General features: G+C 32.8%; 1 protein-coding gene and 1 long non-coding RNA gene across 3 annotated transcripts in view; one reads left to right on the forward strand and one right to left on the reverse strand.

Moving 5' to 3' along the window:
• The window catches only part of LOC111097029, a 36,766-nt gene extending 14,142 nt beyond the window's left edge, over positions 1-22,624 (forward strand). The window contains exons 2-3 of the long non-coding RNA XR_005363237.1: positions 22,012-22,079; positions 22,227-22,624. This is a non-coding gene — a long non-coding RNA (uncharacterized LOC111097029). The remainder of the gene's footprint in view (positions 1-22,011; positions 22,080-22,226) is intronic.
• Positions 1-26,696, reverse strand: part of SOS2 (SOS Ras/Rho guanine nucleotide exchange factor 2) — an 80,358-nt gene that overhangs the window by 25,140 nt on the left and 28,522 nt on the right. Inside the window, exons 6-13 of one of the 2 annotated variants that reach the window (XM_038544662.1) lie at positions 25,778-25,921; positions 22,596-22,706; positions 18,819-18,917; positions 8,945-9,072; positions 7,823-8,478; positions 7,349-7,430; positions 6,075-6,197; positions 392-495 (exon numbers count right to left, since the gene is read on the reverse strand). In XM_038544662.1, the coding sequence (XP_038400590.1) occupies positions 392-495; positions 6,075-6,197; positions 7,349-7,430; positions 7,823-8,478; positions 8,945-9,072; positions 18,819-18,917; positions 22,596-22,706; positions 25,778-25,921 (1,447 nt within the window). The remainder of the gene's footprint in view (positions 1-391; positions 496-6,074; positions 6,198-7,348; positions 7,431-7,822; positions 8,479-8,944; positions 9,073-18,818; positions 18,918-22,595; positions 22,707-25,777; positions 25,922-26,696) is intronic. The other variant, XM_038544663.1, reaches the window with a different exon arrangement.

A 26,696-nucleotide genomic window follows, 5' to 3' on the forward strand; every position in this document is an offset into this window, starting at 1 on the left:
GTGATCCTAGAGTGCTGGGATTGAGACCCGATATTGAGGCCCACATCAGGCTCCCTGCATGGAGCCTGCTTCTCCCTCTGTCTATGTTTCTGCCTCTCTCTCTCTGTCATGAATAAATAAAATCTTAAAATAACTTTTTTTAGTGTATTAAGTTTATTAAAGAAGACTTATGACTTCTTTTAAAGAAAGATTCTCCTAAAAAACTTGAAAAGGCAAGGTTCTAAGACTTCAGGTGGTTATAACATATATGAGCTCCTTAGAGTCTGTAAACTATACTGAATGTTATTATAGTTGTTTAAAAATAAAAAAGTTTAGCTTCTTAAAAGTCACAAAAATTTAAAAATAAACTCATTTGCAACATAAGGTTCAATCAAACCTTTAAATAATATACCTCTTACACTTGAAATGAAGGATTCTAGTCTTTCAAGCAACTCCAAATCCCTTTCAAAGTCATAAAAGTGGTGTTCAACCCAGTGCCGAAATACATTTAAGATCCTGAGAAAATGGAAAGAAACACATTTCAGTGAAACCTAAGCATTCAGTTATACTTCTTTTACTTCTCTAATACTATGGTGACAACTTTATATACAAGGGCGAATATAACACTCAGAGACTCCAATCTGTATTTAATTAAAACCTAAGTGTTTCAATGATGTGAAACAGATCCTGACTAATTTACCATTTAAAAATTATATTTTAAAAATATTTATAAGCATAAAAATTGTGGTCTCTTTATTTAATTACTCCCTAATGTATAGGAAAAGTAACTTTTTTGTACATATATAAAAATTCATACTTTGTATACTACAAAAGCTATTTTTAAATTCTTAAATTGAAAAAGATTTTTTTAAAAGTTGAAAACAGGAGCTACTCTGTGGCCCAGCAATTGCACTCCTGGGCATTTACCCAAAAAATATAAATGTAATAATCCAAAACAGCACCTGCACCTCAATGCTTATAGCAGCAATGTCCACAATAGCCAAACTATGGAAGGAGCCCAGATGTCCACTGACAGATGAACGGATAAAGAAGACACACACATACACACATACAAAATGGCATATTACTCAGCCATCAAAAAAAATGGTATCTTGCCATTTGGAATCACACAGATGGAACTAGAGGATATAATGCTAAGTGAAATAAGTCAATCAGAGAAAGACAATTATCATATGATTTCACTCATATGAATTTAAGAAACAAAACAGAGGATTATGGGGGAAAAGAGGAAAAAAATAAAGACAAAATCATAGAGGGAGCCAAACTATAAGAAACTCTTAATTATAGGAAACAAACTTAGAGTCACTGGAGGGGAGAGGGGTAAGGGGATGGGGTAACTGGGTGATGGACAATAAGGAGGGCATGTGATGTCATGAGCACTGGGTGTTATATAAGACTGATGAGTCCCTGACCTCTACCTCAGAAACCAATAATACATTATATGTTAATTAATTGAATTTAAACAACAAAAAAAGGAAAAAAAAAGGTAAAGCAAAAGCAAAAATAAAGATCTATATTGAGGGCAGCCCGGGTGGCTCAGCGGTTTAGCGTCGCCTTCAACTCAGGGCGTGATAGTAGAGACCCAGGATCGAGTCCCACATCAGGCTCCCTGCATAGAGCCTGCTTCTCCCTCTGCCTGTGTCTCTGCCTCTCTCTTTCTCTCTCTCTTTCTGTGTCTCTCATGAATAAATAAAATCTTTAAAATATATGTATAAATTGATATATTTTTCACATAAAATGGAAAACAAAGATTAGTGTATTTGTTCCTAAATTCAAGTGCTATCATCAAATTTCTGTTATCTACAGTTATTCACATGCTCCTATTTTATATCAAAAGACAAAAATAGTTCTCACAGAGCTATTTTGTTCTGCAGTACCCTCAAGGTGATAACTTATAACCTTGCAAGTGGAGATTTAATCAATCTGTACAAAGATAACATTCTACTATCCATCCCATTAAAGTAAATTAATTACATTAATTTTTTTCATTATTTTAATAAATGACTATTTCTAGGTTAGCTTCCCCACCATCACTCCCAGTTGACATTAGCTTTTCTCCCAGGCTAAATACTGCAAGAATTTAAAATACTTTAAATTCCCAATCTCTGTCATGCTATCTATAATAAAACAGCCTTAAATCACTGTGTCCCTGGCACATTTGATGGCTTAGAAAATATTTCAAGATATCACAAAATTGTTAACTTCTAGTTTACACTTAGGCCAGTTTAAATAACTCTGGGGCCATTTTCTCTCCTTCCTAGTTTCTACAGCATCTAATGGAATTTAAAAATTACTATTATGTAAAAGAAAAAAAAACCCTCATAATCAGATTCCATCAAAATTAAAAACTTCCATTTATCAAAAGACATTGTTAAGAAAATGTAAATAGACAAGCCACAGACTGGGAGAAAATATTTACAAAACTTTTTATCTGACAAAAGGCTGGCATCCAGTTCTATTCAACATACTCCTAACAACTCAATAATAAAAAGAAAAATAACTCAACAAAAAATAGGCTGAAGATTTTAACAAATTCTTCACAAAATAAGTATGAATAGCCAGTAAGAGACTATAAAAACTTCCTAACATCATTAGTCATAATAAAAAATACAAATTACAACAACATAGAGATACCACTATACCCCCACCAGTTTAGCTAAAGTATAAAGACTGATATCACAACATGTTGGTGAGGATATGAAACAACTGGAACTCTGATTCATTGGTGGTGAAAGTGTAATATAGTACAACTACTTTGGAAAAAAGATTTGGACAGTTTATTTTAAAACCAAAAATACAAATACTCAAAAAACTCAGTCATGTGAAAAAGGCATTTGAAAATATACATTCACAAAAGACTTGTAAAATAAAGCTCATAGCAGCTTTATTCATAGTAATAAAAAACTGAAAAGAACCCAGATGCCCTTCAGTGGGGAAAAAAAAGGTGGTATATTCATATTGCTACCTTAGGAATAAAATAGAACAAACAACTGATATAAGCAAAAACATGCTCAGAAGCATGATGAGTGGGATGCCTACGTGGCTTAGTGGTTGAGCGTCTGCCTTTGACTCAACTTGGGATCCCTAGGGTCCTGGAATTGAATCCCACATCAGGCCTACTTCTTCCTCTGCCTCTCTGTGTCTCTCATGAATAAATAAAAAAATAAAATCTTAAAAGAAAAAAAAAGCATGATGAGTGAAAAAAGTCAGACACAAAAGGGTATATGAAAGATTCCATTTACATTAAGTTCTAAAACAGGTAAAACTAATCTATGGAGGAAGATGAGTACTGCTTTGGGCAATGAGGACAAAAACTGATTAGAATGGGCATGAGGAAACTTTCTGAGGTGATAGTAACATTTTATATCTTGAAAGGAGTTTAAATTATAGAGATGTGTGCATTTGTTAAAATTCAAAGCACACAGTGTTTTACTATGTACATATTTTAAGACAAAAGAATAAATACTGTGCTGTTAATGATATCCAAATTGAAGTATTTAAGGAGAAGTGCACTTTGAAATACATCCCTAAAATTAGACAATTAATGGACCAACAGAAGAATAATAAAAGAATATATATGTAATAAAATAAATAGAGTAAAATGTTAACGGTCGATATAGGCGGTCTACTGTAAAATCCTCCCGAATTTGCTTTAGGTTAAAGATTTCATAATACAATGTTAGAAAATGTTAAAATCATTATAAAAATTACTATCATTGCTAAAAATCTTTCAATGCTTACAAGACTGCTTTAACAACTTTAAGTCCATCTTCAATTCCACCTCATTCCATATAGTTAATCTCATCTATTACTTGCAACACAATGTCTTCATTTCTGTTGAGTCAATTTCCTTACCAAATTCCTCTGCACGCTATTCTTATTTCTGCTTTCTTGCCTTTGCTCATACTATTTCTCATGATCTTGAATACGTATAGTCACTTTCTGCCCACCTAAGTCCTATATACCCTTTACGGACACTCTCGTATTTCACCTCTTCCAAGATGCTTTCTCTAATTATTATAGCTTAATCTTAGCTATTCCTGAAATTTTACAGGGATGTATTTTTTTAAGCCACTTAAACATTTAAGGTAGAATAATACACAACTGTTTCATGTATCCCTTTTCCACAATATAATCATAATATCATGGTGGTAAAGATGATATTTCATGTTATTTCTATACTGAGAACACAACAAGTGCTTAGAAATAAATAAAGAACATAGATGACTAAGAGTTTAAGATTATATTCTGCCCCATATAGCAACTTTATAAATTTGTGCCTTATGTCAAGAGGTAATGAATTTGTGGGGCACCTGGGTATCTCAGCTGGTTAAGTATTGTACTCTTGATTTCAGCTCAGGTCATGATCTCAGGGTTACTGGAATGAGCCCTGGATTGGGCTCCCCAGTCAGCATGGAGTCTGTTTATCTCCGCACCTTCCTCCTTGTGCATGTGCTCTCTAATAAATAAATAAATCTTTTTAAAAAAGTTTAATCTGGGTGTAGGGGAGTATAAATGCATTGTAGCTAGTACAAAAAAAATTACTTCTGGGATTCCCTGGGTGGCTCAGTGGTTTAGCGCCTGCCTTTGGCCCAGATTGTGATCCTGGAGTCTTGGGATCGAGTCCCACATTGGGCTCCCTGCATGGAGTCTCTGCCTCTCTCTCTGTGTCTCTCATGAATAAATAAATAAAATCTTTAAAAAAATTATTCCATTATTGTTGATGGGTAAATAAGATTTTTTTTATTAAAAAAATTTTTTTAAATATCATCTTCTTATACAAAGAAAGACATGTTAAAAGTTTTGGCTGGGAAACATATCATTAATATGACAGAACTCTATCATTCCACTAAAAACTGCATTTATTTGTGGCAATTATCCTGGAAAATAAATAACATATTCAGTTCCAAAGTTGCAATTTATTAATCAAGGTACCTTCATATTTAGATGAAATATGAAAGAAAAAATATTAGATCATGTACAATTAGGGACTATAAAGAAGGCTAATGAAAGGAGCCTCCAATTTTCAATGCCCCATGGTAAGAAAAAAAACCACTGACTTAGAGGAAGTCAGAAAGATTATGGCTTTGAATCCTGTTCTGCTAATCACTCTGTGATGACCTATCTCAAATTACATTATCTTGCTAAGTTTCAATTTCCTCATATATAAAGTAGTAATTGTACTGTCAGTATGAGATAAAAACAATAAAAGCACTTAGGCATTCCTAACAACTAGCAGCTGTTATTATCAAATACAATTTTAGGAATTACTGATTTTTTAGATGAATTAATAATTTTTGTGGGAGAACAGTGGGGAAAGAGCTAAAAATGCCATAAATATTATAAACTAAAAAAGTCCAGGATTACTAGATGATCACAAAGGGGGGAGGGACAAGGTTGACAGTAGGCACATGCATATGAAATTTACAATTTTTACTTAATAGGTATCCTGGTCAATAAGCATAATATATCACATGCCAGAGGTATCTGATGCAAATAACACGGTATATTTTATTTTACTTTTTTAAAGATTTTATTTATTTATTTGAGAGAGAGAGAGAGAGAGCGCGCGCGCGCAAAGCAGACACCTCACTGAGCAGGGAGCTCGATGCAGGGCTTGATTCCAGGACTCTGAGATCATGACCTGAGCCGAGGGAGACATTTAACCGACTGAACCAGCCAGGCGCCCCTAACACAGTATATTTTAATAATTAAATTTCTTCAGGAATTTAAGGGTAGCTTCCCATAGAACTTTGGAAGTTAGGGGCACCTGGGTGGCTCAGTGGTTGAACGTTTGCATTTGGCTCAGGTCATGATCTCAGGGTCCTGGGATTGAGTCTCACATCAGGCTCCCTGTGGGAAGCCTGCTGCTCCCTCTGCATATGTCTCTGCCTCTCTCTCTCTGTGTCTCTCATGAATAAATAAAATCTTAAAAAAAAAAAAAAAAAGAACTTTGGAAGTTTAACTATTATGAAGTATAACAATACCTATATCTGAATTAAGAGGTAATAACTTATGAGTTAACTATATTTCAAAAACTGAATGGTCATAAAAATATAACATTCAGGCCAAACCTAAGTTGTACTGGTTGGACATATTCCTTGCGAAACCTTTTAAGGTCTGCACTGATTGGCTGTTCGCCTTTCTCTACAGCCAATTTATCTGCTTCAGTAGGTTCCGGCTCTGGGATTTCAAATCTAAGAAGAAAAGAAGGAAAGTGAGAGAAACTTTTTGTTGTTCATACACAAATGAAAAGGATTTCAAATATAACAAAAAAAATTATATTAAGCAACCATCTTTCCTACCACTTATGTGAAAGTACAATTACTGATAAACTTCCCTTTAAAGTGTTACTTATATAGGAAATTGCCTTCTATCTATACAGTAGGAAGATTCAATATTCTTACTTTTATGAAAAATTGTTTAATAACTAGCACTGAGCAATATAGAAAAGGTCAATGGAAAAGACCTATAGAAAAAAAAAATCTGTTTTCTAAAAATCCCTAATATTTATTTTCTTAAAATGAAAATAAACTTCTTTAAATGAATATAAATGAATTTTAAACAATAAAGGACATAAAGTGGATAAGTTAATAATCAAAGCTTAAAAAAAAAATGAAACCTTGCCCAATTATAGGAAGAATAGCTAAAATATAAGTCTAAGAAGTATGCTTCCCTTATTTTGGACATGGAAATACAACTAAGTAGATCTTCATAGCACATTACAGTAATTCAGTCTGGTGAACTTTAATTCATAATACAACATAATGATACAGGTCAAGATAAAATTCTGGTATTAAGTTTTTAAATGTGAACCAAAAATTACTTTGGAGCCCAGATGCTATCTAAAAAAGAAAAATTCAAAACTTAATTTTTAAAAACTAATCATAATAAAAGGAACTGTTAATTTTTTTAGGTATAATAATGAGATTGTGATTGTGTTTTTAATAAGAATACTTATCTTTTGGAAATACAAATGAAAATATTTACAGATGAAATATGTTGTCTAGGATTTACTTCAAAATAGTCCCAGGGTTAGGGTGTTGAAGACAGTGGGGAAACAGCTGAAACATGGATTGATAATTACTGAAGTTGGATGATGGTTTACTATACTCTTCTATGTTTTGAAAGTTTCCTTAATAAAAAGTCTGTTTAAAAGTGACAAGTAAAAAAGTCTCTTTTAAGGAAATAGTTTTATTGAAGAGAACAGTAATACTATTAATTTAATGCCAAGTAAATTATGTTCAAAAACTAGTTGAGTACATACTAGTACCCACCACTTTGCAAGGAACAAAATAGTTAACTTTTTATGAAACGTTAATGTAAGTAAAGTAAATATTTTTCTTACCGTTCAATCAGTAAGCTTAGCAATTCCTGTGGTTTACAAAATGAACGGTATGTAGTAAGAAAAGTACGAACAAAATTGGGATCTGAAAAGAGAGTATAAAACAAGTTGTATGTTCAATTTATTCAGTTTCTTTAATTCAAAGTAGCATATTTTGGAGGCCTTCCTTCCTTTTTCTCTTTATTCTGGTTCCTCCCACCAGAGCGTTCCCGTCAATCATTGTATTACTTGATTAAAGCGGATTGTTTTCTGATTCAAGATTCATACAATTTTTAATGAATATTTACTAATTAATGAAGTCAACAATATTATAGTGACATTTAATTACTTATTTATTCCTTTTGATTCTACAGAATTCTTTTTGTATTTCAGAGGCAATCCATTTTTTCTGTGCCTCAAGCATTTTTGAATAACCCTGAGAAGGTTTTTAGATTCTCAGCCCTAGGTAAGTAAGCACTTGGAATGAGTTTCACATACCTGCATACATATGATATGTTAATCTTTCAATTAATTTCACCACAGTTCCTCCTTTAATAATGGGAATTCCACTTCTACTTTGCAAGTTGTCTTCAAAAACAATGTTTTCCTCAGAGTCTTTTACCACAAAACGATATACTTCAGGACTTGGTAATCTCAATGGTTGCTCATTTTCTTCTTTCAATAACACTGAATCTAGCATTCGATCTAGTGTACTACGATAGTGAAGAGAAATAAGTGCGGCCATCCAATTATTTTTCTCTTCAGCCGATTTAGCAGCAAATATTATGCTGTTTTCATCTTTGGATATCAACTCAAAAGCGTGTTTGCACTCACAAGTATCTTCTTTATCACATATCTGTGTCTTCCTCATGATAAATTTTTCTTTTAATCTGTATTCTGCATTACTGTAACCTGGAAGGCGTGACTGGCTATGATTGGGCTTACAGCTAATCATTAAGCCATCAAAGAGAAAAATATGTCGTTCATGTTTAGCACCAATTCGTGTCAATGGACCTTCCATAATGAATTCATTACAACACTGTCCAATATCTTTGCCTTCCCACCCATCTATGTTTTTCTGAATTTCATTCATTTTTTTAATAGCTAGATGCTTGCTTCTTAATTGACGATTATAAAAAGGGCAAACAGGATCCCTAAAAAAAAAAAAAGATAAATTTAGCTTTTTCAATGACTGAGCAACCCAAATTTCTTTAAGTGTAAACCACCTCAAATCAAGTGAGAAAATATTAAATAACCAAACACTAGATTTTGCACATAGCATTTACTATCTTCTACTAACTTTGCCACAACTGATACATGTGTCAATTTCATTATTGTGAAAGAGAAGTACTAGAGAAACTCTGCATTTCATTCCAAATGCCATACTAACTAAAATTACAAAGAATCCTAAATTTCTTATATAACATGTACAAAACTATTAGTTATATCTTTTAAAATTTTATTAAATATATCTTAACAATAAGACAGTGCCAATTTTCTGCAACTAAGAGACCAAAAGAAAAATGTAAAACAAAAGTATAACTCTGAAGAATGCAAGTATAACTACAATAATAAATGAAGTATGCAGAAACATTCATATTTTCAACAGTTTGGAATTACCCAGGTCGGCGTCTAGGTGAATACTGCTTATAAATTCGGTCCATGCTACCCTGGAGATTCATAAGAGCTGTAATAGCTTGGTTCAAACATTCTCTGTCTTCCTGCTCTTCACTACATGCTTTCAATTGCTAAGAAAAACAAACAAAAATTAAACCTGTATTGTTCAATTCTTTTCCTTTTTTGTAGTTAGAGGAAACAGCAACAACTATTATAAACTCAAAATTTAAATATACTTAATAAAACCAGCAATAATTTTATTTAATTATGTATATCTGATCTTTCAAAACCAACTCTCTTTCTACATACGTAAATATAATACAAATATAGATCACTACTGCCAGAATAATAAAGAAAAAAAGCAACTGTGAAAACCATTTGGACATTTTCCAGATATATAGAAATAGTTTAAAATAGCAAAACATGAAGCTTACAAGTTGCTTTTGTTAGTAACTATAAGATAAACACAGAAATTATTTCATATTCTCTAATGATTAAGTTCTTAAGTTTCAGAAATGCCTAAAAGCCTCCATATCTGTTATACAATATAACCAAGTATGCTAACTTTAGCACCCAATCCATTATAAACTTTTCTGCAAATAGCATCTGTGAAATTCAGCTGATATTTTTTACAACATAAAATTCAACCATTGTAGTAAATAACAAGAAACCATGAAAGTTAATGTTCTCTCATCAGCTCTTAGAAATAAGGCTTATAAATTACATTATTAATTCTAACAACTCTGGTTTTACTGGATTTATCCAAAGGTTTCTCTTGTATCTTACTCTCAACGTGAAAGAAAATTTACCTTATAATAAGTAATTTAGATTGGATGATGCTCCAATGTTTCAATTTGTTAGAAGTTAACAGTGGAGCATCACAGAGATATTACATACAGATTACATAGATACAATATAAATACATTCATGCAAGAATATGGAAAACCTACAACCACTTATTTCTGAAAATTTTTTACCTTCTGAAAATTGTTAAAAACTTAAATTTCATGATTTTAAACTACCTTACTAGAAATTTTGTGATAAAATTTTCTTATATTCCAAGAACAGTCTGAAAACCATTCAGCAATGATTCCCTTTCCTCAGCAAGTAATTGAATAAATACTGTTTGAGTTCTAGCTCCATTACCTTTTTTTTATAAAAGATTTTATTTATTCATGAGAGACGGGGGGAGGGGAGGAGGAGGGGAGAGAGAGAGAGAGAGAGAGAGAGGCAGAGACATATGCATAGGGAGAAGCAGACTCCATGCAGGAAGCCTGATGCAGGCGGGACTCGATCCCAGGACTCCAGGATTATGCCCTGGGCAGAAGGCAAGCGCTAAACTACTGAGCCACCGAGCGATCCCCCGCTCCATTGCCTTTTTTAAAAAATTATTTTTTAGTAATCTGTACACACAACATGGAGCTCAATCCCACAACCCTGAGATCAAGAGTAGCATGTTTTTCTAACTGAACATAAGGTCTTACAGGTCCATTATCTTTCATTTATATGTCCTAGAAATTATTTTCTAGACTACAGAGCACCTGATATTTTTTGATATACATGCAGAAGTCTTGCTATCAAAAGATCAGCAATATAAACAATTAAGGTGAGTCTCATTAGAAATAAAACCTTAATCTATAGATTAAGAAATAAAAGGATGAAAGGAAAAGAGGCAAAATACCAAAAGAAGTTTGGAAAAGGATCAGTGGTCATTCTGCCTTCAAATTACTAGCAAAATCATTTCTTTTGCTAAAGATTTCTTACAGAAAGATTCTTCTCAGCTCTATTCTACAATATTCCTTACAAACATGGATACTGATGATATAAAATGCTTAATTATAGGTTTTTTCTTACTAGTTTTGTTGATCCAAATTTCAAATTATCTCTAGTAAGATCCTCTCATCTATCAAAATGAGGACTTTTTTTTTTCTTTTCTTTTTGAGAGCGAGCGAGAGGGCATGCAGGGAGCCAGGGTGGGAGGGAGAGGGAGACAAAGAATCTTTTAAACAGGCTCCATGTCCAGCATGGAGCCTGACACAAAGCTTAATCTCACAACCCTGAGATCATGACCTGAGCTAATATCGAGAGTCGGATACTTAACCGACTGAGCCACCCAGGCTGCTCTCTGATAGGTGCTTTTTTATTTAGTTATATGAGGATACTAAATTTCTATGGTCTACTTGGTCTTAAGGCTGCTCAAACTCTTACATATAAATGGCCATGTTATTCCCAAATATCCATGTAAAGGCTGTCAAGGAGTGGGGGGAAAAAAGGATATTTAAAGGATATTTCAGGATATTTAAAACAAGATTTCCTAGTAATAGAAGTATATAAAGCAGTGGTTCTGCCATAATCTTAGCCCACTAATTTGCTAAATGTTTCCTGAATTTTAATAAACACCAGATAAATAAATATTCAAGCTAATTGTCTACAGACACTTAAAATAATGTATTCAAAGCATCTTATATTAACATAGAAATTACCATACTGAACTACTTGCAAATAAGTCATGCTCTTTCATATCCCTATGGCTTTCTACATATCTGCCTCTGGTTCTCTTTCTACCCAATGAATTAGCCTCTATGATAACTCAAATGCATCCTCTCTATAAAACTCTTCCCTTTTCTCTCCCTTCCCTTTTTCTTTTGAACTAATATCAAATTTTTACAAAAGCTATGAAAATACAAATAATTTCTGCATACCACTAGTCACCAATTTTTAACATTTTGCTACATATGCTTCATTATTCTGTGAGTGTATGTGTACCATTTTTTCTCCTGAGCTATTTGAAAGTAAAGACTTTCGGTATTCTCAGTCTTTGCTGAGGAAGGATAACAACTGCTAAATAGTTTTGAGATTGTTTTTGGAATATGAGGAAAACTCAAGTGATATACAAATTACTCTCAAAGAGATAGTATAATTTCCCTTCACTCCTTTAGTACGTCAGTAGTGTGGTCTTAGAACAAAGATACTCTTTAATGGTATAGGGATCAACTTGAAGAGATTTAACATTTATGAAGCTCTATTGTCATCTAATTTTGTGCATATCCAATTTTGTCAAATGTCCCAATAATGTCCTTTAGAGTAGTTTTCTCTCCAATACAGGATACAGACATGTTTTTATTGGCTCTCTTTTTTCCAGTTTTATTAAGATATAATTAACTGACATATAGCAGTACATAAATTTACAGTGCACAATATAATGATCTGATTTACATATGTTGTGATTTTCTTTTAATCTACAATAGTTCCTCAGCATTTGTCTTTCATTGCTCCCAAACGTAAATAACATACACACCAGAATAGCAGGATAAATCCCTATATACCCAATACCCATATTAATTTTTTTCTTACTTCCTTTGACAGAGTTACTCTTGCCTCAATGATTCCATTGTACTACTTCTTAGACACTCACTACACGTATTTGTTGAATTATTTAATATGCATCTTCTCCTCTAAGCCATGAACTCTTTATAGTCTGGTATAGGTTTTATTCATTTTTAGTATAGTAAAATGTAAAACCTGCACATGGTAGGTACCTAAAGGTAATTAGAATGAATGATGGTTGTATAAATATTCACAACTTTGTTAAGTGTTTAAACAAGTAACAATAAACATTTATAGAGTTTTTACTCTGTGCATGTTCTTGTATGCATTACCCTATTAAATCTTAGTTACAACTCTATAAAATAGGTACTATTATTAGATGAAGAAACCAAGGCACAGAGAGGTTAGGTAATTTACACAAGATGAACAGCAGAATCTGTATTCAAACCCAGAAATTCTAACTCCACAGTCCATATGTTTTGCCACACACTACACTGCCTCTCTACCATGAAACCAGGTAATTAAGCAAAATACTGGTCTATGCCTAAATCTGGTGACCATGAGTAGAAGGGGACCCCTTCAATGTTCAAATACACTGGATAATTAAGCAGTTTAAGAAATAAAATGAAGTTGGTGTGCTTCAGGAAAGAGGTCAGAGAATAAATGCCCTTTCAATATACACCTAAATAAGCAATAAAGTAGAAGTGATCTTGCAATAGGTGTAGTACCTTATGAACTTGACTGAAGAATATATTCCTTGCTTACCTGATAATCATTCTCCTTATCTGTCTATAAGTATATCCTGCCCAAGATTTTATACTTCGTGTAAGTTTTTTCTTAACTCTGCAAGACTTCTTGAAATACTTACCATGCTTCTCTTGAATTGCTATAAAATGCTGTATCTACTGTGGATGTCTGTGTGCCTAAAGGTAAATTATAATAAATTATAAATTTGTTTCTAATTCATTACTATGGTAGTAGAGTCTGGATGTGAAATAACACATGTGCTTAAATAAAGCTCTCTCTACATTTTCATAAAAATAGCATTTTAGTAATTTGGTGGCAAATTCATCTCATTAAAACCTATCACTTTTCTTTATGTGCCACTAAAAAAAATGCATTATTATTCCTCAGGACATCCTTGAATGATTGTCAGCCCTGAAAGAGTATTTATTATGTAACAAAATACTTCTTATAGTCTTTTTCAATAGCCAGAACATTAATTTCAATAGGGACTATGACAACCTTTTAAAAAAAGATTTATTTATTTGAGAGAGAGCAGGGGGAGGGGGAGAGACAGAATCCCAAGGAGACTCCCCACTGAGCATGAAGTCTAATGCCAGCCTCAAGCCCACGGCCCATGAGATCATGACCTGAGCTTAACCTTAAGAATCAAGCTCTCAGGGCATAAGGTGCCTCATTGGTTGAGCGTCTGCCTTTGGCTTGGGTAGTGATCCCGGGGTCCTGGAACTGAGTCCTGCATTTGGCTCCCTGGAGAGAGCCTGCTTCTCCGCATATGTCTGTGCCTCTCTCTCTCACGAAAAAATAAATAAAATCTTAAAAAAAAAAAAAAATCAAGCTCTTAACGTTATAATACACTCATAGGAACAAAACAGTGACAAATCAAATGTTACATAATCTCAATTAGTGAATCCAGGTGTAGGCAGCACACTACACTATTTTAATAACTTTTCTCTATGGTTCTCAAAGTAAAAGGTAAAAGTATTACATAAAGAAACTCAACTGTCTCATATTGAAATACTGGCTTATCCTTTCCAATGAACCTCTTTAGAATTATTAATAGGTTTTCCTGTTAGGCTTTAAATTAAGAAGGATTAGGTTCTTTTGAGAAGACAATTTTTATTCTATTCATGACTAAATTTCCAAGGAATGACCAGAGTTAAAGAATATTACTTGAGAAGTGCCTGGGTAGCTCTGACAGTTAAGCAACAGACTCTCAGTTTCAGCACAAGTCATGATCTCAGAGTCCTGGGACTGAGCCTGTGTCGGGCTCCACATTCAGTGGGCATTCTGCTTGAGATTCTTTCCCTCAGCACTTCCCACCACACACTGTCTCAAATAAATAAATAAATCTTAAAAAAAAAAGAGTTACTAGGCCTTGAATATGTCAATTCTCAACTGAGAGACCAGATATATTCTTATCAACAGAAGGATAAATATAGAATATGGTGGAATTTAAATGTAATAAGTATATTATAAAGTCACTTATGAATCAGGAAATGAATTGATTTTTTCTTGTTCCTCTTATATAAGGATTAAATATACATTAAGAAAAAAATCTATAATTTATCTGAGGAAGAAACACAAAATGAAAGTACTTTGTGATCAGCCTCAGAAGGATTAAATTTGAGGAATGCTTGGTGGTACAGTCGATTGAGGACCCAACTCTTAGTCGTGATCTCGCAGTAGTGGGATCAAGTCCCTTAGCTGGGCTCTGAGCACTTAGCGTGGAGTCTTTTTGAGTTTCTCTTTCCCTCTGCCCCATCCCCCTTGTTCACTTTCATTCTCTCTCTAAACTAAACAAATAAATCTTTTAAAAAGGGATAAATTTGAAAAAAACAAAAAATATATTACCCATAAGATGAACTTTAAAGTATTGCTATGAATAACAATTCAACAATGTACTATAAAATAATTTCAAGCAAACTGCATGTAATATGCTATAATTTTTCATTATGTAGTAATTTTTCTACCTTGTTTATCATAAATTCTGGTTCTGGGAAATAAAACTTGAATAATATTTAAATGCTGTGTCCACAACTAAATCCTTCTTGGTATATGACTGAACAAATACTTCAGATTAAAATAGGCTTAAACCTGCTCCAGGATTGTACTTTCTATTCCCTAAGGAATGTGGCAGCCTTAAATTACATTGGTCCAGCCTTCTTTCTTACGGTTCTTATCCAAAGTAAGCTTAACATGAAATGAAATTTCTTTTGGGTGAGTACTTGAGCCAAAGAATATCACAAAAAGGCAATCTACAGAAATGGAAGAAAATATTTACAACTGATATATATGAAAATATATTAATACCCAGAATATATAAAATGATAAAACCTCACAAACAACCCCCCAACATAGCAAAGGACTTAAATAGATATTTTCCCCAGGAACTTACAAAATGATTAACAAGCACATGAAAAGATGCTCACCATCACTAATCATTAGAGAAATACAAAACAAAACCACAATGAAATCTAACTTTACATCCAGCAGGATGGCTACTTTCAAAAACCAAAAATACATAAAATAACAAGTGTTGATGAGGATATAGAGAAACTGGAATGCTTGTGCATTGTTGGTGGAGATGTCAATGGTGTAGTGCTATGGAAAAAAGTACAGTGTTTCCTCAAAAAATTAAAAATAGAATTACCATTTGATTCAGCAATTCCTGGGTACATATCCAAAAGAATTGAAAGCAGGTTCTCAAGGAGATATTTGTATACCCATATTCATAGCAGCATTATTTACAGCAGTCAAAAAGTAGAAGCAACCCAAATTGTTTAGTCACATTGCATGCATAACAATATATTTAACACTACTGAACAGTATACTTAAAACAGTTAAGATGTTAAGTTTCATGTTATATATATTTTACAACTACAAATAAATTAATATTTTAAAAAACCAATAGTATCACAGTCAGAACTAATTTAAGAGTAAAAAGTAGTTTCTCATCTTCCCATGTGATAATCCATTTAGTTTGTGTCTAGAATTAGTCCTTATTTCAGTATTTTTCAAACTGCAATGATGTCATAATCCATTAGAGGATCACAATTACTTTTTAAAAGAAAGAAATGGAATAGAATAAACAGTGGACATTGTATGAAATGGTAAGTAGCATTTCATGAAAGTTTTTATTCTGTGTATGTGCATATATACATATATATATGATGTTAAATGCATTTCTTACTATGAGTTATTCCCACTGTATAACATAAAGACTGAGTCCCATAGTACAATAAATGCTAATAACTGGACCACATTTTAGAATATTTAGGCTCTTCTGATCCCACTAATTGAATTGCATGCTTACCGAGAACCAGTTGTATATGTTCCCAAATATGTTTATGCAAGTTGGGCTTATATTGTAATTATGTAATTTAATTACTCATTATAGAAGTCAAAGAAATAGGAGTACAAAAAAAGATATTTATAGGGGTGCCTAGGTGGCTCAACTGGTTAAGCGACTGACTCGATTTCAGCTCAGGTCATGATCTCAGGGTCGTGAAACTGAGCCCTGCATGGGGGTCTACCCTTAGGTGTGGAGTCTGTTTGAGATTCTTTCTCCCCCCTCCCTCTGCCTCGGTCCCTGCTCATGCTCTCTTCTTAAACAAGATTAAAAAAAAAAAAAGATATTTATATGAAAACTCAAGTAATTTTAAAGGCAAGCTCCATTAAAAAGGTATAAGGAAGATACTATAAAAGATTTGGAAAAATTATAAAAACCTAGGTTTCTGCACTCAAATGGTTTTACAAACATCTTTACATTCATGTATCACCTAAAAAGAAATGGGAAACAGAAATCACAGAAGACAATTTTTGTGATGTAAGCAAGAAAGATTCATGTTCAAAGAAAAGATTTTACCCTAAGTCAACAGATTAGCACATAAATACATAAAAATGTCGATCTATAGGGGCTTTGTGTTTATTAAAATAAATTGTATATTTTTTAATGATTATTTTTTAAGATTTATGTATTTTAGAGAGAACATGTGCATGTGAGGTGAGCAAGGGTCAGAAGGAAAAGGAGAGGGATTTCTTAAGCAGACTCTCCACTTAGTGCAGAGCCTGGAGTTCAATCCCATGACCCTGATATCATGATGTGAGCCAAAATCAAGAGTGGTCCCTTAACCGACTGAGCCACCCAGTCACCTTGATTCTTTATTTTATTTTTTAAAAAGATTTTATTTCTTTAAGAAAGAGAGACAGAGTGTGAGCATTAATCAGAGGGTAAGGAAGAGGGAGAGGGAGAGGGAGAAGCAGGCTTCCTGCTCAGTGCAGGGAGCTTGACAGGGGGCTCAATCCCAGGATGTTGGGATCACAACCAGAGCCAAAGGCAGAGGCTTAATCAACTGAGCCACCCAGGTGCCTCATGATTCTTTAATTAGCTGACCAACTACTAGTCCCAATTATGATTAAGAGGACACAGAGTCCAGTATTTAATTGGTGGCGAAGTAGCTAAGGCCTCAGGATGAGTTAGGCTATCATAGTTAATGTCTTGATCTTAGATGCAGACATAGTAGTTTTAAGATCAACACTGAAGATTTTAAAACCAATCATCCAGACAGGGATAAAAATAAGCTTCAATTATAAAGTCAAACCAGGATTTTTAAATGTTGGCATAGATTTGAAGGCAATTATAAGACTAATAATAGGACTTACAATTAGACATCATCCTCAAAATTTTAGAAATCCTAACATACATCTGGGACAGCCAATGTATTATTCATATGAAGCCTACAATCATTTTTATGAGTTCTTTATGGATCCTTTAGTCTCCATAGATATTCAGAATCCAGTTGTTCACCTATTTGTGCTCAAAAGCTAGTGAGCTTCAGCGTCACACATTATGGGTAATAAGGCTTCAAAAAAATTATTGATAGCTATTCATTAGAAATCACCAAATGAATTCCTTACCTGCGTGCCTACAATATACAGAATTATCCTAACTTTAATATTATTACTAAAGAGTTAGATGAAAAAAGTCTGAACGAGTTGTCTAAAACCAACAACTTGGTATCCTAAAGGAGAGGTACAAAATAGGTGGAAAGATGCCTAGCTTCTAAAAACCAATTTTAAAAGTTGTAGAAGAACGTTTTACTGAGCAAGATATTTTGAAATTATGGGGCATCCAGATGCCTCAGTCAGTTAAACATCCAATTCTTGATTTCTGCTCAGATCATGATTACAGAGTTGTGAGACCAAGCACTAAGTCAGACTCCACACTCGGCATAGAATCTGCTTGTCCCTCTTCCTCTGCTCTTCCTCTCGCTTGCACTTGTGCTCTTTCTCTCAAAGAAAATCTTTACTAAATAAGTAAGTAAGTATAAAGGGTTCAAGTTTTACCATAATATTTTGTTACATGTTGCTTGGGTCCTCGCTAAGAGAGGAAGAATACTATGCTGCATTGTTTAAAAAAAAAAAAAAGTCAGACTTAAAAGTGCTTTTCTTAATAAGTTAAAACAAGATGGAAATCTAGACCACTGCTATGCATAACAGTTATTAACTACTTACATAAAGAGTTAAAACAGTGTTGCCTCCAAAAATTAAAGAAAAAAGTAAACTCTATATTAATACTTTGAAATTCTACATTATGAAATGACAGATAAAGACATACTTTTCTCTATCTACTACTCTGAAATAATATGAAGAAAATACAGGCTTTTTTCCATGGAAAAGAAGGTAGACATTTGAATTACTTTATATTTATGAATAAAAAGCATTAAAAATAATATGACCAGATCAAAAACTAGTTCTTAAGTCTCATAAATCCAAGTACTTTTGGCTCAGGAAGCCTTCACCTTACCTTTAATAATTCAAAATAGTGCCAACAATGATAAACAGGCACTAGCATAAGGCGTGGAAGGACATAACGAACTGCCTCTTTAAAACCATCAGCAATGGACTGCAAAGCAAAAAGATGTAACTGTATATCACTGGTATCAAGAATATATAATAACAATGCCTAACAGAATAACTTAAAAATACATGATACAGACTTAACCAAAACTATAATGGAAAGCATGTTCTACATGAAAATTAAAGTGCCATAAAATGAAGGGCTTTTTCCTCCTTTAAGTTATTTGATAGGTATATACATTTCATTACTTCTTTTATACAGCCAAAATAACTTTCACAGTAGTCCTATACAACTTTTCCTCAAATGTTTTGGCTTCCCCATATCCTAAAAGAATTTTGAAAGCTATGTAACCTCTTGTATATTTTTACATCATCATTTGAAATGTTTTAAGTTTAAATAGTTATGAAGGATGTATTTTGGGGGATGCTGTATATTGTAGATGTAATTTAAATATGTTTCACCAAACAATGATTAAACTTCAGATCTAGCTTATTTATGAAAAATGCCTGTCATAATTACATTGACAAAGCCAATTTTCACTGTCAAAATAGAGAGCTAGATCAGACAACTTCCACAGAAAGTCTAACTTCATTCTTAAACTCAAGTATACACATTAATGTCATAGCCTAAAGTATAGGAAGCATCTGGAAGAATCTATAACTGCTTCTAACATTGTACCCCCAGGTATGAGAACTTCACAAACCTACCCTCTCCTTCATTCCAATGTCCAATGAATGATGAGGTACTTTAAAAAAAAAAATTTACTCTTGTAACAATGATCTCACTTAATCCTTTGTTTCTCAAGACATAGATTTAGATATGATATGACATTTTAGCTACTAAGTTTTTATTTTTAACATAGTTACCCCACATCCTGCTTTTAAAAACTCTTTTGCTTTGCACTCAATGAACTCTCTCCTTCAAGAGCAAGTTTTTTGTTCCCCCTGGTTGGGACCCTATAGGTTTTTATACCTTGGATTAATGCATAATGGGAAATTCAATATGGCAAGGCATAATGTGTAAGAGAAGTTGGAAAAGAGAATGCAAAAACAAACACAAGGTAGAAAGCAGGCTAGAAACTGATTTCCTTAAAGAGCTGTCTGTGCCCTTATATGACCTGGAAAACCTTTGTGTGATATCTAGGGGTAGTTACATCCCAGTTTTCAAAACTAATCATCTATAGAATAAATGATTTTCTAGAATGTGTAAGAGATTTAAAAGTCATTCATATTGATTTTAAATGCCATTAACATTGACTTATTTAAACTAGTATTTCTCATCAGATAAATAGACACAACAGTAATATATAAGGAAGGGTTGTCATAGGATATTTCTTAAAAGTGAGGATTCTTTTAAGAATGGCAAACACTCACATAATCCTTATAAATTGTTAACTGAAGTTAAATTATAATTTGTTCAATGGGGGCACCTGGGTGACTCAGTTGGTTAAGTGTCTACCTTCAGCTTGGGTCATGATCCTGGAGTCCTGGGATTGAACCCCACATCAGCCTCTCGGCTCAGCAGGCTGTCTGCTTCTCCCTTTCCTGGTGCCCCTCCCCATCCCCACTCATGCTCTCTTTCTCTCTCAAATAAATAAATAAAATCTAAAAAAAAAGTTGTTCAATGGACTTGTTTCCATATGTCCAGTCATTTTCCTGAAGATTAATTTCTTTCATCATTTGATTAAAGATAGTGATGCGAATCCCTCTAGATATATTTTTGCATATTTTACATATAATACTTTAACTGGAACCAAGATAAAACTTTAAAATTAAGTCTACAAAGATCATTTATATTGTTAATTGGCACTGAAATGGCTATTAAAGTGTATTCTAAAATGCTAATGAGATGTGTATTTACAGTGTAAGAACTATAAATAAAACAAGTGAATGTTTGAGTATTTTAATATATGCTAAATGTGCTTAGTGTATTCTCATTTGATATTCACAAAAACTATAATCATCATCATTTCACAAATGAGCAAACTAAGTCTCTAAGGTTAAGTGACTTGCTCTGAAAAACATAATTACTGATTGGCCTGAAGCCAGAAGTTCTCACTCCAAAGCTCATTCTCAAAGTGTGCTATGTATCTTCTAAAGAAGTTTGTTTTTTTAATGAAGCATTATCTTCTTCACCTCACACTAAATGGATATTTTTAAAGTTAATATAGTACAAACGAGTTTGGCATGAAAAGGGTTTTTATCTAAGTCTTTAAATTTCACTAAATGCCTGGAACAATAGTTAAATAATTAGGTCCTACACATTCAAATCCCATATTAAGAATTTCTAATAAAATAGTAATCAAATAAGAAATGTTAGTGCTTTTAATGATTATGTGAAGATCTTATAGATACATTGTCCTATTTAATCAGGATTTACTTTATGGTTTATATGAATATATAAGATTTAGCTTAAGAAAATTATTCCTTCATTGATGTAAATTTTGAAAATTAGGTATAATTTTTATTCCAAGTTGACAAGTTATTGAGTAGAGTAGAAGACAATAATGGGAATTCACAGTAAAGAAGGCAGAAAGAAGACGGTAAGTTCAGCTTTGAACATGTTACACTTAAAAAAAAAAAAAAAAAAAAGAACATGTTACACTTGAAATGCTTGTGGGATATTCAAGTGAATTAGTTCAAGGGGCAGCTAGTTATATGAAAGTATATATACACACACAGTGCTCATAAGAGAGTTAAGGCATGAAAATACAAACAGGAAGTCACCAGCATATATGCAATAGCTAAAGCAGAATGTATGGATAAAGTTATCCAAGGAGAGTACAGAGGGGCAGAAAAGCAGGGGCTGATAATAGAAATTGGAGAAGACCTGCAATTAAGGAGACAAAGAAGAAACTAAAGAAGATGAAAATTAGGAGAAAGTACCATGAGAGCTAAAAGGACAAGCAGGGCATGAACAAATACCACAGGCATTAATATGAAATCGAAATATCCACTGGACTCGGCAGTTAAGTTTATTTGCAGGGGCAGTTTTTAATGTTATATCCTGATCAGAACACAGAAGGTTGCAGTTTGATAAAGAATGGTAGAAAGTAATATGAAGATAACTGGCTAAAAAATGGAAAAAATGAAAGGGGGAAACAGAGTGAAGAAAGTTTTTATTTATTTGCTTGTGTTAGGACAATCAAGACCATGTTCCTTTGCTATGGGAGAAAAGCCAGTTGAGATGCAGGAAGTTTCCACAGCAGTAAGTAGTTAAGGATAAATGCCAACATAACTTTTGGGTGTTAATGTAATTTTGTCTCTCCACTTTCTTTCATTTCATTTAACTGTATTACTGAACTAACTAACCTGCATAGTCCCCATTAATATATTTATCTCTTTTAAATTCCAGGCCTGGTAGAGAAGTCAATATGGATAGTAAATGAGGATATTCTCCACTCTTTATGATTTCTGTTCTAGCTCCTGAAATAGCTCTGCATATTGATCTCTATATCCCAGATCTAGAACGTGCCAGATTCTTTTAGCCAATTAGTATGTGCAATAATATTCTATAAAAGATTTCTACATTAAGGAATGACTGAAAGAACTCAAAAAAACAGAAGATAATCTAATACAAGCTTCAATGAACAGATTTTGAAGGACTGGAAAATTATTTCATCATGTGCTTTATGAAAGGATTCTAGAATTTACAATTCTAGATAAGATGGTGAGATATTTTAGTTGCTTTATTAAAAAAAAGGAACATTCAATTTGAGTTTACCTGAAAGTGTAGAGCCACTGCAGGTCTGGCCATCAGCTTACTGAAATGTTCATTAAATTTTGGAGAAAGAATGTCCTGTGATAATGTTTCATAAGGATCAAATGCTTGCTCCTATTTTTTTTAAAAAAGGAGAATATGTTAGGTTTAAAAGAACATATTTTCTACTAATATGGCAGATTACTTAATGGCAGATTTTTATTCAACTCCTCAACTAATTTCACAACTTTTTGTTCTCTACTTTCAGAAGGCAAACAATAAGTAGGAAATTTTTTAAAGTGTAAGTAATGACCTTCAGTGATAGATGACAAGGTCTTAAGGTTTTAAAATAGGTCACTGAATTTGTGGTCATAAGTTATCAAATTACTAAAATGCTTATGCACATTTACTCCCAGTAAATGAAGAGTATTTATTAGTAAAACAAGGTTGGAATTTGAAATTTCAACCTAGGTAAGCCTAGGTTGAAACGAGTTTACACTTAAGGTAATTTCAAAGGAAGCAAAATCTGGTACCACTGTTTTATCCACTCTACACTTTTCAAAATTAGAAAAAGCAAAGATTAATAAACATAAAATGATAATACAGAAATTTCCCATATTTCATAAATGTTTATATTTAAATAAATTCCTATTATTTGACAATAATCAATACCCCCAATGTTTAGTTACAACTAAGGGACTTGTTTCATCTTCATATTTTAAAAATACATTGTTTTTCAGAAAATAACAAGTATTGGTGAAGAAATAGAGAAACTGAAATCCTCATCTACTGCCAGTGGGAATATAAAATGGTGTGTAGCCCTATGGAAAACAGTTTGGCAGCTAAACAAAAAATTGCCCCATGACCCAGCAATTCTACCACTGTATATATACCCCAAAGAATTGAAAACAGAGAGACTCAAGCAGATATTTGTATGCTAGTGTTCACTGCAGCATTATTCACAATAGCCATGTGTCCATCCACCAAATAAATGGATAAGCAAAATGTGATATAGATATATATACAATGGAATATTATTCAGCCACGGAAATGGATGGAGTTCTGATACATACTATGATGTATGAACCCTGAAAACATGTTAAGTAAAATAAGCAAAAACAAGAGAATACTGTTATGATTCCACTTATATCGAGTACCTAGAACCAGCAAATTCATATATAAAGAAAGTAGATTAGAAGTTACCAGGTGTTAGGGAGAGGGAAGAATAGGGAGTTAATACTTAATGAGTGCAGAGTTTCTATTTGGGGTGATAAAAAAGTTTTGGAAAAAAATAGCAGTAATGGTCATATAACATTGTGAATTTAATTAATGCCACTGAATTATAAACTTAAAAATGGTTAAAATGGCAAATCTTACAAAATGTGTAATATATATTTTATCACAGTAAAAAACAAAATAAAAATTAGAAAACACATTGTTTTTGAACCATGATATCTTTAAAAGAACAGGAAACAACTAGGTTACAGATTAATACACTAAGATACAAAAACTTGCTGATAAGAATCAAGGCTGAATATTTTGCTTAGGTATCAGTAACTGTATACTGATACTATACTTCTATACTATCATTTTCATTGTCTCTAAAATGGATGTAATAAAAGTGATCTATATTTTTTAAAAATATAAGCAAAGATTATAAAACTAGGAAATCTTTTACATGAAAACTGAAGAAAGTACTTTTAAGAGTCTGTTTTCCAAAAGCAATAAAAAATGGCCAATGATTATAATACAAAGATGTTCAATATGATTAGTTTAAAAAATAAAAGCTTTTTTTTTCTCATTAGACTGGCAAAAATGAATAGAATAACACCTTGAGTTAGTGAAAGGGTGGGGAAAAAGAGCAGCATATATTAGCGTTTATCTAGAAGTAAATATGGCAAAATGTTTCAAAGTTCTAAAAATTTCCTCATCTTTAAGACTACAATGCCACTTCTAGGAATATATTCTAAAATAATTATTAGACTATGAAGACAGAAGAAATATATTTGTTGCAATATTATTTACAATAACGAAAAATGGAAACAACCTACATGTTTATTAACAGTAAGGAGTTAAAATATGTTATGATGTCTCTATATAACATGGACTAATTTAGACTTCAAAAACTGTTGAAGGAGGGGCAGAAGTGGATGAAATAGGTGAAGGGATTAGAGGTACAAACTTGTAGTGAGTAAATTACATGAAAAGCACAACATAGGGAATATAATCAATAATACTGTAACAATGTCGTATGGTGACAGAAGGTAACTACACATATGGCAGTGAACACTGAATTGTTGGATTTCCATGTTACACACCTGAAACTAATATAACACTGTATGGTCAACTAAACTTCAATATATTAAAAAAGTTGTGTGGAGGTCTATTTATTAACATGAAGAATTCTCATGATATGTTGAGAACAGGAGAAAATAGTCTGTTTTGGTAAACAAACAGGTTTATATCTATAAGTAGAAAAATATATTTAAGGATTAAATAATATATGTTGTAAGGATAAGTTATCTCTGGTTGTTGCAAAATTGAGTGATTTTCATTTTATTTATATTTGCCTCTATCTTTCTGAATATTTTTACAACGAGTTATATTACTTTTACAATCACTTAAAAGACAAAATAGGGACTGCTAGGTGGCTCAACGGTTTGGTGCCTGCCTTTGGCCCAGGGTGTGATCCCAGAGTCCCGGGATCGAGTCCCGCATCAGGTTCCCTGCATGGAGCCTGCTTCTTCCTCTGCCTGTGTCTTTGCCTCTCTCGCTCTCTGTGTCTATCATGAATAAATAAATAAAATCTTTTTTAAAAAATGACAAAATGATTTTCACTTTGCGGAAAAAAAATTAAAATATAACCTTTTCAATTTTTGGAAATTAAGACAAAAATCTACAAAAGTTAAACAGCTAATGGTCAGTAAAATTTATTTTCTTTCATCTTAATGTGCGTGCATTAAAAAAAATCCTAAATGCTACTACTCAATCAACTTTCACTATAAATATTATCATAAATACACCATAAAGTAAGTGTCATTAAAAATATAGACAATGTAATTTTAGTTTGCTACTGGTTAAACCTTAAGTATTGTTTTATAGCAGTCAGCAATGTCCTCTAATTTTCACAAAGAGTATCTTACTAAATTTCTTAATACACCATTTAGGACTTTAATGAGAATTACAAAGTAGCTTTGTAAACTTACCTCTGCCAAATCTTCAAAACAGCTGCCAGCTAAGGGATGAGGACTGCTTTCATCAGTCATTTCCACTGTGTCTTCAATCAAACCTAGAAGTTTCACAGTCAATTCGTGTATATCTGAAATGTTACTGAAAATTCTGTCAATATCCTGAAAAAAAAAAGAAAAGAAAGGTTAAGACGTGAGGTTGAAGTTTAAAAAATGCTAAATATATTTTTAAAAAGGCTAAATATAGGGACGCCTGGGTGGCTCAGTGGTTGAGCATCTGCCTTTGGCTCAGGGCGTGATCGCAGAGAGTCCCGAGATTGAGTCCCATATCCGGCTTCATGCATGGAGCCTGCTTCTCCCTCTGCTTATGTATCTCTCTCTCTCTCTGACTAAATTAAATAAAATTTTTAAAATGCTAAATATAACTAATGTAAGTGCTAAGGGTATATTTTCATCCAATTACATACTATTACATTCCAAGACATATAATATATTCTACAACAAAGCAAAAGTCCATCATGAATACAGAAGTGAAATTTAAAAAACCTCTTGGATTACAAACAGTAAATTTACTCAGAAATAAGACTGTAGATAGTTTTGTTCAGTAATTCCTAAAATCTCATATTGTGGATAAATCTAAGCAACTCCTTACATAGAGAATCCTGGCATTTGAGTATTTTAAAATTAGCTAAGAAGCTACAAATCTTGATCAAGGTCTTATAGAGTTGGTTAATAACAAAAGCTGAGTTCAAAATCTGACTCCTCCAGATACAATCCAGTTTCACAATTTGTGGCCTTTCTCCTGAATTTGAGGAGGAATTAAGACTTCATTCAAGCTTCCATGTGTGAATTAAATCTGGATTAAGAAATGTTAAATCCTCTGGACACAGATAGACCATATGACTGATGATGCTGGTTATGGCCAACTTTCATTCAT

Source organism: Canis lupus, chromosome 8, assembly GCF_011100685.1.
Source record: "Canis lupus familiaris isolate Mischka breed German Shepherd chromosome 8, alternate assembly UU_Cfam_GSD_1.0, whole genome shotgun sequence".
Taxonomy (NCBI): Eukaryota; Metazoa; Chordata; class Mammalia; order Carnivora; family Canidae; genus Canis; species Canis lupus.